The 13,583-nt window shown below is 48.0% G+C and overlaps 1 protein-coding gene across 1 annotated transcript; it reads right to left on the bottom strand.

Moving 5' to 3' along the window:
* Positions 1-8,703: 8,703 nt before the first annotated feature.
* Positions 8,704-11,230, bottom strand: LOC108164718 (chitinase-like protein Idgf4). Its single transcript, XM_017300602.2, has 4 exons — positions 11,123-11,230; positions 10,586-10,712; positions 9,545-10,105; positions 8,704-9,462 (listed from the first exon to the last, which is right to left on the bottom strand). The coding sequence occupies exons 2-4, from the start codon at positions 10,704-10,706 to the stop codon at positions 8,813-8,815; spliced, it is 1,332 nt and encodes a 443-aa protein (XP_017156091.1). The 5' UTR covers positions 10,707-10,712; positions 11,123-11,230; the 3' UTR covers positions 8,704-8,812.
* Positions 11,231-13,583: the final 2,353 nt, after the last annotated feature.

Raw genomic sequence — 13,583 nt, 5'->3', positions numbered from 1 at the left:
CCCCGAAGTACAGGGTATGACAAAAAGGCGTCGCCAGAAATTACTGCAGGTCCTTATTGTTAGTTTAGTAGTTGTTTGCCGAGCATTTCACACGCGACACACACACATACACATACAAAACAGCCAACAACCAAACAACGAAGCAAACAACGAAGCAAACAACCAAGCAAACACGCACACTAGCCCACAGAGCAAGCACTGGGGATGGGGAGGATGGGGAAGGGTTGGACAGCGCTTGGCAAAATATTTAGCATGTGTGTAAGTTTTAATACCGCTCTCTGTCCGCTCACCTTTAGGCAAATTTTTGGGATTTGAAAAATCAACAAAAACACACACAAGCAAACAGAGAGGAAAAACCACAGAGAAAACAAAGCAAAATACAAAAAAAAAGCATATGTAGTGTATGTGGTGTCTTAGGTAGAGGAAAATGGGTCAAATGGAGATTTCTTTTCGAGGAGAACTTACAAAAGACAACTTTCTTAGTGCCAGAAACGAAGAACACCTTTTGCCTTTGAAATCTTTGTGGATGGATCTATGGTCTATGATCTATGATGTTCTTAGTGGCCAAAGCGGATCATCGGAAGTAGTTTACTTTCATAGGTAATGGCATACGAGCACTAACCATATTAGCCCTGTTTTTAGCAGGCCTTAAGATGAAAAGTGACCTCTGTGATAGGCTTTAAGATACGTAGAAATGTATCTCAAATTTGCAGTGATTAAGTTTTAATATTGGCTTTTTTTGGGTATCAGTTTGCATTTAAGGCCCAAAATGAATGTTTGTCCAAGGCAGATGGAAACATGAATGTGTATAGTTTATGCATGTACATATATGAATGTGTATGTTGTGTGTGTGGGTGTGTGGGTGTGTGTGTGTGTTCTATCAATATGTAATGTCACTTGAAATCACTTAAATGAGCCTTCCAGACACACACAAGCGGCAGACAAAAGCTTAGACCCCGGTCGACAGACACAATTGTCTCCCTCTTTCTCTCTCTCTCTCTCTCTCTCTCTTTGTCTCTATGTTGTCCTTAATACTAAGGCTTATAAATCACACATAGACGGTAATATATACACACACATGCAAGAAACATTCTGTTTGCCTTTTGATGTTTTTGGCATTTAATTTGTCAGTTTTTGGCGCCTCTGAAAGGCTGTGGCACGTCAGGCAGCAGAGGATTGCCAGAGGGATGGCCAACACACATTAATTGGTAATTTGATACAATTTGCATTGCCTAGCTGCTGGAATTATTTTAATTGGTTGTAATTTTATGGCTCGCAACGCAGAGGCCAAGAGAACCGCAGGCTAAAAACTTAACAAGCCGCACATGCTGCCACACGCACAGTACTCCCCCGACTCTCTCTGTGCGTCCCTCTCGCTCTGTGTGTATCCAATTTCGATTTTGCTGATTGAACCCAAAAGAGCAGCAGAATGCAGCAGCAGCAGCAGCAGCAGCAGCAGCAGCAGCATTGGCTTCCATTCGAAATTGGGCTTGAAATTTGGGCTTTATTGGGGCTTCCTTGTGTCCTGATTTTGTCTGGCTAATCCTTCGATTTTGAAAGGTATCCGATTGAAAATGGCCAAAGGCTCTTCCTCATTCAGCTTTGAGCAGCTATGAAATCTGAGACGATGTATCTAATAGATACCAATGAGAGAAGTGTGCAAATGATTTGAGTGTTCTATTGATATTTGTATCTTAAAGACAATGCAATGACAATCAGAGCGGTATCGTTTTTCTTGGTAATTTTTCAGCTGTTTTCATTCACACTTTCAGTCTTGCTTCTCGCTCCACTCTATGCTCGATTGTGGAGGGAGGGATGGAGGAGGGTGGGGCTTATCCAATCATGGTCAAAACTGTTGCATACTTCTAGGCCTCCGATCCCTCGTTTGTTTGTCGCTGTGTCGCTCTCCTTTCGTGCGTCGACAAGCGAGCAATTAGCTGCCATTCATTCCCCGTCTCTGCCCCATGCAGAAGCCAACAATGCATGTGCCACTGTGCCCCACGTTGGTTGATGCTGCTACTGCTGTTTGCCCCATTATATCGTCAAACGCCATTGACAGGCATTTAAAAAAGGACTCTCTTCCTCTCTCACTCTCTCTATTTGCATCTGTATGTGTGGCTGAGGCTGAGTTTGAGTCTGTGTGGATGTGGATGTGTCTGAATCTGCATTTGAATGGCAGAAATGACTGGGACTGTGATTGATTGATTGGCTGCATGATTTATTGGCTATTTAGTTGGGGACCGGGACCGGGGCCCAGCAACAAATTAGCTGCATAAACCAAATTCTAAATGCTGCGTGACCCTCCTTCTCCCTCTCCCCCATTTTCTCTCTGTCTCTGTGTCTGTGTTTTTGTGTGTGTTTGTGTGTGTCTTTAAGCACTTAACAAACTTTTGCGTAGGCAAAGTTTACCCAGCTTTTGGGGGGGCTGGGGGCTGGTGGGCTGTTGCTGGAGCGCGGACCGGTGGGGCACTCTAAACAAGCAATTGCAACTCATTAAGCGTTGACTCTGCCGCAACGTCAAAGTTTTCACCAGGTAACCGCCACAGCGAGTGGCACTACACAAGTTCCAATAAATGTATGGACAGACTAGTATGTGAACACTTTCTGGCTACTCGGGACAGCAATTTTTCCATCAGCTTACATCACTGACGTCATCGTCCATCTCTCGTTCGGGAGCGGGGGGCCCAGACAACGAAAAGCAACGTTTTGCTGGGAAAACAAGTTGGTTCTTGCCAATTTTTTTTTGTGCCCTCCCCATCGCATTGATGCGGGGGGGGGGGGGGGGGGGGGGGGGGGGGGGGGGGGGGGGTGGGCCCACCACTAACTAAGCAAACTTTGTGCTCTTCTAGCCATAGGTATCCCTTTCCTTTTCGATTTCCTCTCCCTTTGGCTCGGCCAGCACAGACCGTGTTTCACTCCACTTTTCGTTGTGTAATTTGCACCTATCGATGCCCGGAAGTTCTTGGGATTGGATCGGAAAAGCGTTGGGAAACGAGAGAACTTTTTTTTAATGAAATGCTGAATGATATGGGTGAATGGGTGGGGGTGGGGGGTAGGATGCCAGAGGAGAATCGTTCCGTTCCGATTGTCTATCTGTCTGTCTGTTTGTTTTCTTTTCTTGGGGCTGCTTTCTGGCCAATAGACTTCACATTAAATTTCACTAATAAAGCAAACAATGCGTGGCATTCGGCAGTCGGCTTTCGGCGGGGTAGACAACACAGCAGATGAGAAATTGCTCAAGGAAAAAGAGGGAGAGAGCGAGGAGCATCTCCTGCCAGTGGCAGTCGCCTGAATGCTGAGGCAAACGTGCAACACTCATACGTCATGTTGGACGAGATGCCAGTGTGAGTGAATGAGAGACACACAGCAGCAGGATGGGAGCAGAGTGGGGGGGGGGGGGGAGAGAGACACAGACACAGAGAGAGAGAGAGAGGGAGAGGGAGAGAGAGAGGGACAGAGAGGGGAGGACAGTGGAGGAGACAGAGCGAGACAGCAACGAAACACGCACAATGTAATGGCATTTTTATGTTGCATCACGTACTGGTCATAAGTCATGTTTAGAGCACTGACTGCTGCTGCCACCAGTAGCCCCCGCCACCCTCCTGCCACAGCAACACTCCCACCGTCCCCCACAGCCCCTCTCTGGCAACTCAAATGAACTGTAGCTAAATTGGCCCTGTCCCCGTGGCCATCCCCCCATTCCCCGCCCATCTTCCATCCCCCTGGCCGTGTCGCCTGTCCAACTGTCAGTCAGGCAGCGGGGCAGCTTAAACGGATATTACAAGGTGTTGGCCAAACATTGACCGTACATGAGCTTAAAGCAAAATTAACTAACTAACACAGATGTGCGAAGAGAGAGGGGGGAAAGAGAGAGAGCAAAGAGAGGGGTGGAAACTGACTGAGGGAGTGTGAGAGTGGGAGAAAATTGCCTTTGCTTTGGACTTAAATGCTGCTTAAGCGAATTTTCTGACCAGCAAAATCAAAAGCGCGAGCCAGGCGACAGTTTTGTGGCAACAGGAAGGCGGCTGGGAGGGGGATGAAATGTGGATGGGTATAAACTATAAGGTGTAGAGAGGTCAGGGGTCAACACGCACGCAACAATTATTTAAGACATTCAATCAATGACTCCCATTTGCAAATGCACTTAAATTTGATTATAAATAATTGCATAATAATTATTTTTGATAGATTCCCAAAGTTTCTGCAACGAGACGTTGGACCTGCAGAGCTCCTTTTCCTTTTCACTATCGCTGTGCCACATTAAAGACTAGGCAGCTTCTTGGGGCTCGCCTCAACTCGACTCTCAACTAGTACTACAACGTAATGTTATGCCCCCCCCTCCCCACATATCCTACCAGCAATTTTCCACCCCTTTGGGCATGGCCTGCCGAGTTTTGATTTATTTTCCTCCAGCATTTAGATACAAAAGCCGCGGGAAGAGGTGCCTGCGAGCCGCTTGCCGTTGATGAGTTGGGTGGATACCCATACCCCCGCCCCTCTACGGGCTCCGGCTCCAGCTCTAAGCATCTTTTCACTGCACGCAGTGTGGGGGCGTATAGGGGGCGTGGACCAGGGCCAAAATCATAAACCACATGGCTCGACAATTGCGAGAGGGGTTGTGGTTCGACGATAAATAATTTCCATGTTGTTCAGACATTTCCTTCCCTTCACCAAGCCTTCCTATCGCTGCTCTGCGGTCGTTCTGCGCTCGTTCTTGTTCTTGTTTTTTGTTTCTTTCATAATTCCGGAAGCTTTGATCAGACGTCATTCAGGCCCTAAGCCTATTGCCGTGAAGCACTTGGGCACAGCCCCACTGGGCCACGCCCAGCCAGAGCCACCAAAACGTACGCCTACCACTTGAACTTCGAACTCTGGGGCTGGAGCTGGAGCTGGGGCTGAGGCTCCTTTGGCATGAATACTTTTCTCGTTTCTCATTCTTGCTTTTTATGATTTACGCAGAAGGAATGAATATTCCTTCTTGTTCTGGATATCCCCTTTTAGGTAGGGATGGTAGGGTGTATGCGTTGGATGGATCCTATGCTACATGTATATAACTTCCTGTGAATGTCTTCCTGTGTTCCCCTGTTCCCCGTTCATGCCTAAGCTACGGGGTATCCCCATCTTCGGCAGAGACCGTCAGAAAAAATAATATCTCGTTCTCGAACTTTAGTTGCTGGCTCCTTGGGCTTTGGCCCAGAGAACTCTTTGGTCAATTGGACAGCTCCTCCAGCCCCAACCCCAGCCCCAACGCACACCCCCTTTGTAGGTGTGTTTTTCCAACGGCCTTTGTCTGCTCTGCTCTCGAACTTGAATTTCATTTTGTGGCTCGCTGATTAATGAATTTGATAAAAAGAAATTTCTACATGGCACAGGGCACAGGGCACAGGGCATAGGGCATAAAGCGAAAGGAAGAGAGATTCTCTATACACATTTTGCTAATTAACATGAGCTTTTGCTGTATAATGAATACCACAATCACACACACACACACACACACACACACACAGGGATACTATATAATATACTATATTATATGTTATTCCTGGGACATTTTCATTATGAATCAAATGATTTGTGCGCTGCGATAAGCGCACCTTTAGCCAGAGCTCCAGAGTGCCAGAGCTTCACCCAGCTATTGATTCAAGATGAAGTTGGTTTTTTAATTAATTAAGTGGTTAGACGTGGAGGTGGACGTGAATAGAGTGGAGTGGAGACTGTGGCAGGGGCAAGCAGTTGCTGGCTCAGCAAAAAAAATGAGCAGAGCAGAGGCACACTCTTTAGATACGAATCACTTGGCCTCATGGAGCAAATGCTGGTACAACTCCCAGGCAACTCCTTCTGATCAAGTGGGCCCCAAGGAGTCGTAAACATGGCCAGGACTCCAAACGTGTCCACACACACACACACACACACACAAACGCACACATGGTCACTGCCTGTACGTGAGGTGTCGCCCATTTTTGAGTCCAAGCCAAAAAGAAAACTTTTTTTCACGCAGCATAATTTTTTTTGTTTGTTTGTTTGTTTGTGTGTTTGCCCCTTGCCACCGCACCGCATCGCCCCGCACTCTGGCTGTGGCATGTGCGAAATATAACACTTGTTGGGCTCCAGGCCGCAGGATAAAACGGTCTCCGAGGACACTGCCTGATAAAGCCACTCGTTGTTCTAGTTCTAGTAGATGATTCCTGCTGTTGTACTTCTGAAAGCGAATCGGAAACATTAGAGCTGCATTCATACCCATATGAGTGCATTCATTTGAGGTCTAGGAATACCCATAACCCTAACCATACCCATACCCATACCCTCTAAGCACTGACAAGGGATGGGACCACCGTTAATGTTACCATAAGCCATACCTCAGACCCCAAAAAAACCTAGATACTCGTTGGCTAGTACTTGTGTATTGGGAAATTACCATTCAGAATGATTGCTTCCATGGGTTGTCACAACAATTTGCATATGTTCAGACACAGCACACACACAGTGGCATTCACCCATTCACCCAGTCATTCGGGCATTCGCAGATTAGTGTCAAGGCAGCAAGCCCCTGCTTAAAATCCAAAATCCGAAATCCTTTTCGATGGTCCTGCATTTGCACGTGTCTTGGACATAAAATTGAAGCTCTACTCTACTCAGAAACGCAAACCCAAACGATAGCCAGATATTCGTAAGAGTACCTTTTGGGGTAAGGGGTAAGGGGTCTGGGATCTGGTATCTGGCATCTGGGGTCTGATGGCAGCTGATTCAGCAGAAGCAGACGAGAGTCATTTGCAGCAATTGCAGAATGTATCTTACGGATGCGAATGTATCTTTTGTGCCCCTATTGAGGCTCCAAGTAATTGTTATGAACTTCATTCGGAATCAGTCGAATGTGTGTGCGTGCCTCGACTGCTGAAAGGAGGGACAGTGGCGACGGCAGTGGCAGTGGCAGTGTCGGTGGCCTTTCAGCAAATTGCTTTGATAATTGTTAACATCTCATGCGCGGCACCTAAGCTCTTCTCTCCCTTCACTCTCTCTTTGGGTGGGGCGGGGTCTCCAGGGTCCGTCCATGCAACAATGGGCTCCAGTTGGGCTGTTGCATCACTCTGTGTATGTGTCCTGGGCCTGGGACTGGGCATGGGCATGGGCCTGGGCGTGGCACTTTACACGGCAACTTGTTATTTTGTGGTTGACTAATTGCATGTGTGGCAGAGCCGAGCCACGCACCAAAGGAATTCAAACCGAAATCAGAATCAGGACGGCTGCAAGGCGGAGCAAGGCGGAGCAAGGCGGTGCAGGGGGGAACATGGCAACATGAGCATCAGGATCAGGCAACGGCAACGTCAGTGGCAACAGCCCAACTCCAACTCCAGCTCCAAATCCAAACAGGAGCCACTTGCTCCACAGTCCCGACACGAGATTTATGCTGCCAGTGATATGCCCAAACAGGAGGAGTCGCACTAGAACTGGTACTTGCACTGGCCCTACCACTGGTAGATCCATAGCGCCCAAGAGGGGCCCATGATGTCCGAGTCATAATCCGAGATACACTCGTGCAAAAACCACGATATATTGCGACTATCCATACACACTAATTGATCCTTTTTCCTGGGGTTTCAGGAACGAATCGGTTCTGCAGACACGTATCTGTTCCTTTATCTATTCCCAAATCCTGCAAAATTTCTCTCAGTGCTTAGTGGCGTACCCCAAAAATGCAATGCGCTTTTCAAAAACCGAGAACTAAATCAACGGCATGCACCCCTCCTTTCGCTACCCCTACCCTTACCCCATGCCCATCCCCTTCCCCGTCCCATACGATGTTGAACGTTCTGCTAGCTCATATTTCGGAATGGAATGGGGTTTCGGGTGTCACTTCCTGCCATGCCCGGTGTGCAGACAGTGCGTATGCGTGATGCCCGGCCAACCAGGCACCCAGGCACCCAGGCTCTAAAATATACTTTGCATGTGCCTGGGTTATGGCTTTTGCGGTTGCATTTTGCAATTTTGCAAATGATAAAGTGATCCAAGCGAAGTCTACATCCCCCCCTTCCCCCATTTCACCGTCCCCTCTGCAGTGGGTGTCAGCGGCAATGGTTCAAGTGGTCACAGCATGACCACCTCCCAAAGATGAATGAGCCATTGGCCACAATGCTGGATGCTGGATGCTGGCTGCTGGCTGCTGGATGTTGGATGGAAACTGTTGCTACACGACGATGACTGCAGTTGAAGTTGGGTCTCGTTGGGGGGGCATGCAGCGTGTAGAAGGCCAAGGCATGTTTCCGTTGGGATGCTGATGCTGGTGCTGGGGCACAAACACCGCACATAAAACAATCAGGCGGCGACCACAGGCTGACACGAAACGCCGGAAGAAGCTGCAAAATGAAGTCACAGACAGAGGCAGTGGCAGAGGCTGAGGCAGAGGCAGCGGGACGCAGGACGCAGGAACCCAGAGCCAGAACCAGAGAATGGGGCCAGGCAGTAGATGGCAACTGCAACTGGAACTAGGGAAAAGCATAGGACACAATTCATACATGAATGCCTTCCATTTGTGAATGGAGAATGGGGATTGGGGAGTGGAGGGTGGAGCAATCTAATCAGTTTATTTGCCTTTGGGGGAAAGTAATTGGAAGTTGTTGCACTCAATTACAGTTAATGTGCGTTTCGGACTCTCGCATTCATTCCCCAACGAGAGTGCATCTAAAAGGCGTACGGAGTCAGCAAGTATTTGATATTTTTCAACGACTACACAGTTCTTTACTCAAGATGGTTACAAAAACAAAAAAAAACAGAATATAGTTTTAATGCATCAGATTTAGACGGTGCTTTGCGGTGCCTACAACTTGCTCTTGATGGTGCGTAGGATGGGGAACTTGTCGTGGCCGGTGCAGCCGCCGCGGAAGTCGTCGTAGCTCAGGTCGACCAAAGCCACGCCGCCGAGTCCCTCGCGTTTCACATACTCGGCCTTGATGCCGGCCGTGTCCGGATCCTCGTAGCCCACCCAGACGCCATTCTCGCCGGCATCATCGGCCGAGCGGTAGGCGTAGCTTCCGAAACGCTTGGTGGGATCGCCCACCTTGCGCAGAGGGCCGTCGGCGCCCTTCAGGTGCTGGTTGGCTGGGTTTGGCAGCTTGGCGCAAACCTCTGGCCAGCTAAGGAGTCCATCGACCTGGGTCTGTAGTCCAGCGGGTGCAACGCCATCGGTCTCGGCCACGGGGGGCAGGCCGGTGAGGCCGGAGTCCTTGGTCAGCTTCCAGGCGCGGCCGTAGGCGGCGATCGCCACGTTGATCTTGGAGGCCGGGGCGCGGTTGTTCACCCAGTACTTGACCTGGTAGTTGACATTCAGCTCGGGGTTGCGCTCGTTCGCCTCGTAGATGGGGGCGGGGAAGTCGGCCACCTCCTTGTTCCGCTCGGGGGTCTGGAAGTCGTAGGCGTGGAGGTTCACGTAGTCCAAATTGTTGATCACGGCCGGGACATCGAAGAAAACTGCACAGCGAAAAGTGTGAGAGTGAGAAGAATTGTATTTATGATCGATCTACTGTCAATATCGATATCAATGACCACTTACGGGAGGAGTTGACATTTGGGAGGACACTGAGGCCCAGGAGATAGCCGTCGGGACGGAAGGCGTTCTTCAGCTCACGCACCAGGGCGGTGAACTCCTCCTTGTGCTCCTCGGACTTTTCGTCCACAATGTGGTCACCGCTGAAGATCTTCTTGAATCCCTTCCAGAACTTGCCAATGCTGCCGTGCACCTTCTTGGGCTTGTTCTTGGGGAACTGCCAGGCAAGATCGAGGCCATCAAAGCCGTAGGTCTTCACCAGCGAGTGGGCGCTGTTGATGAATGGAATGCGGGCATTGCTGCTCTCCAACAACGTCAAATACTTGTTGTTTTCCGGATCCACAATGTCCTTGTCGCCGCCCACACTCAGCAGTACTTTGAGGGCCGGGTACTTCCTCTTCAGGCTCGTCACCTGCCGGAACAGGCTGCTGCCCAAGTCCAGGTCAAGCTTCTCGTTGGTGCTCACCAACTTGTTGCTGGAAGGATTGATTCCCGCATATCCGTATATCAAATGGGTGCAGTACTGCAAGGCAGGATCCAGATCGTTGAGGGTGAGCTTCGAGAGACCTACAGCCAGAGCAGGAGAGCAGGAGAACAGAAGAGAGGGATGAGTGAGGCCCAACCCAAACACAAAAATAAACTCCGTTTACATAATCAATTAACGCATCTCGAGGTGCCAGCGTCAGAGCCTCCCGTGACTCATTGGCGACAACGGCGACATTTGATTCCAATTTTCAATTAGCCAAAACTCAAGGCTTGTGTGGGTTTTACCGCTGGCAAAGTGGCGGCTGGCGTCTGGCGGCTCGAGTGGGGCGATGCAATTTACTTAAATTACTTACAAAAACTTCAACCCCACCCGACCCCGCCACACCGTCACCAATTATCGGTGTGTGAGATAAAGACAGGGTTTTTCTGCTTTTAGCATGCGGCTATGAAAAGTGAAAATCATCTAATGGAATCTGTCGGAGAAGCGGCAGAGACCCCACCGATAACCTCCTTATCAAAGTTCCCCTCGATCTGGGTTGAGAGACGGAGGCGGGGACTTACCCTCGCGAACAAAACTGGACCCGTCGTAGTAGCAGAGCAGATGATGGGAGCCGGCAGCGGCGCTGATCTGGCCAATGGCCAGGGAGCCGACGAGCAGGGAGAGCAGGGCGTAGAGCTTCATGTCCAGCTGTGAGGAGAGCCAAAAAAGAACGAGAGGAACCAGAGATTAGAGATAAGCAGTTAGAAAGTACACATGGAAATTTCTGGATGGAACTAGACCTTAATAGTTTTCGTAGAAATTAAAGCTCTACTTCAATCATCAAAATTATGGACAAAAAAAAATAATAAAAAAAAAGATATTTAATGATCACAAGTTGAACTACAGAAAAAATGTGCAACGGAAAAAGAACACTCCCAAGTCTGGAATATTTTCTGAATAAACTCTCAAGCCGGAGGATATTTTGGATATCACAGAAATCACAGTAAGAAGCACATAGGTATGTAAATTATGACACACAAAAACAAATAAAAGTATAGGTAGCTATAAAATATATATATGTATGTAAGTATATGAATTATTCAAATGGCTTCACCGACTTGTGCTCGCGTTAAACGTAAAACTGGAACTGTCCGACAGCCGAGGTGATCCCAACTTTAAGTGAACTCGTCGTCGAGAATACGAATACTCGAGCGCACCAGATGAAAACTAAAACTAAGGTGAAGACGAAAACGAAAACAGAGCGAAGCTTCAAACTAGAGATGAGTGAGTGAGTGAGGCTCCACGATAGAAGATTTTCAAATAATGGTATACGCTGGTGAGAATAGAGGAGGAGTTCTTCGCAATGTTAGCTCCAGCAATTATATGGGAGAATATTCCACATGGTCTGGAATTCTGTCAGTCTTGCCAGAGTCACGCACAAAATGAGGCACTCCAGGGCCTGAGTCTCGTGAGTGGCGTGATCTTATGCCCATCTCCAGTGTTAGAAGAGAGACAGAGATAGCGAGAGACACACAGTCATATCAGCAGCGACTGCTCAGCGACAGAGAGCGGCGACGAGAATGAACGCGGCTTGAAAGCCGAATGGAAGAGAACTGTGGATCAGGAGTGGGGGGAAAGCAAGAGCAAAGCTTTCAAACGGGGGGCGATTGAGAAGATAACGTCTTAGATAATATACACATTACATGCATCCAATGATCGGGAGCACTCTCCAATCGAACCTCGCTAAGCCGCGGTTTTTGCTTTTTTGCGCATATGATCTGCTCTTTGTTGGATTATTTTCGTATTCGGCCCCTGTCGTCGTCCGCCGCTGATGAGAGAGCGACAGAGCGGTAGAGGCGAGCGCAGTGTGATGAAGTGTTTGTCATTGTTGTAATGTGCGGTTGTTTTTTTTTTTGCTTCTTTTTCCCTTTTGAGCCTTTGCTTCTCTTGTGATGTCATCATTACTGGGAATCGGTCGGAGCAATTATACAATCATGCCCGGCCCGGCCCGGCCCGTCCCGTCCCGGCACTGCGAGTTCGTCTCGGCTGTGCATATATCCCCATTAAAGTGACAGTGGCGGGGCATCAATTCAATGTTTTCTCGTCTTGTTTTTCTTGCGTCGAGGATAAATCTGAAATAAAATAAAATATCATCATGCATATAAATCGCAAATTGACAAAGTAAACCCCATCCGATCCGACCCAACCCAAACCGAGCTGATTGTTGATTGCTGTGTGATTTTTTCCATGATTTCAGTGCTAGAGCTGCAGCTGGAGCTGGAGCTGTGGTGTGGTTTGGTGTGGCCTTTGCTCTATTAATTTGTGTTAAAATTGATTTTAATAAATAAACACTTTGAATCGTTCAACGCTTGCCTTCGTTTTCGTTTTCATTTTCATTTCATTCTCAAATGTTGACACGGCCAAAGAGAGAGACGGCATCGGCATCGGCGTTTGTCATGAAATCGCCAATCGAGCGACTTTATCAATTTATGTCAGCCGGAGAGGTCAAACACATACATACATACATATGTACATATGTAGACCCAAATGCTCTGTGTATGCTGTCCGGAGTGGCTTTGTTTCCCCCCCCCCCCCCCCCCCCACTCCACCGACCATATTTAGTTTTAATTTGCTGGCGCGGCACTTCCCCTGGCCTGCCCTTCGCTTCACCATTTGACGGCGACGTGACTGCGACTTATCTGCGGCTTGCGATTGAGGGATTTGGTTGGGGATTTTCGTTGGGTTGGGTTGGTCTCTGGGTTGGGCTCTGCCGGCTAATGGGTCAACTGACTGAATGTCAACTCCACTCCGTTTTGAGTGGTGTGAGGCTGAGGCTTATAGCCAAATGCTCTTGTCCAACGATACATTGAATGGGAGGCTACAGGCTCTTAAATGGTTTTAATGAACTCTCTTTTTGATACTTGATCGAGGATAAATTGCTGGCAACATTTTTTGTCTTTTTTCACTCATTTGCTGGCGAAATATGCATTTTATTATTTATTTTACAGCCCAAAAGTATGGAGCCCTTTGTGCCCTGCATTTCTTTGCATTTAAATATGAAACCGAACCGCCCCAGAGGTAGAACAAAGGCCACCACCAGGGCTAAGGCCAGACTGAATAAGGGATACCCTACTTTTTTCTGGATTATAAATGGAAAGACCACTACGGTCTGGCCTAACATTATACAGTTGAAAATCTTCGGAAACTAGCTGTTCTGGAACAAGGGTTTTCTCATTGGAATTTTGATCAAAATATGATCTGTACTAGGGACAAATCCCCACCATACACCATGGACATACGCCATCCACCAGATACTCGTATTCCCAGCATACGAGTATGTACTATATATTTTCAATTGTAATTAAAGCCACGTTAATCAAGTGAATGTATGTATACATAGATATATGTACAAATGTATGTCGCAGTGCGTGGGTGGGCGGGTCAAACAAATAATAATTAAGTAACAAAGCAAAAAATACAAATACAAACCACTCACAAAAAAAGTGATGGACAAAAATAGTGGACTGAATGAGGGGACAATGAGAAATGATTTTACAGTCTTTAAAGGGCGGGGTGGGA

The sequence above is a fragment of the Drosophila miranda genome, chromosome XL (assembly GCF_003369915.1).
Source record: "Drosophila miranda strain MSH22 chromosome XL, D.miranda_PacBio2.1, whole genome shotgun sequence".
NCBI lineage: Eukaryota > Metazoa > Arthropoda > Insecta > Diptera > Drosophilidae > Drosophila > Drosophila miranda.
Note: the sequence above shows the minus strand (reverse complement) of the source record. Positions and strands in the feature narration are given on the sequence as shown.

Bases quoted from the DNA above. Each gene is read 5' to 3' on its own strand.
- LOC108164718 (XM_017300602.2), bottom strand. From the start codon at position 10,706: ATGAAGCTCTACGCCCTGCTCTCCCTGCTCGTCGGCTCCCTGGCCATT. The intron at 10,106-10,585 runs GTAAGTCCCCGC...CTCTGGCTGTAG, and splicing joins GTCCAGTTTTGTTCGCGAGG to GTCTCTCGAAGCTCACCCTC. The intron at 9,463-9,544 runs GTAAGTGGTCAT...TTCGCTGTGCAG, and splicing joins CCCAAATGTCAACTCCTCCC to TTTTCTTCGATGTCCCGGCC.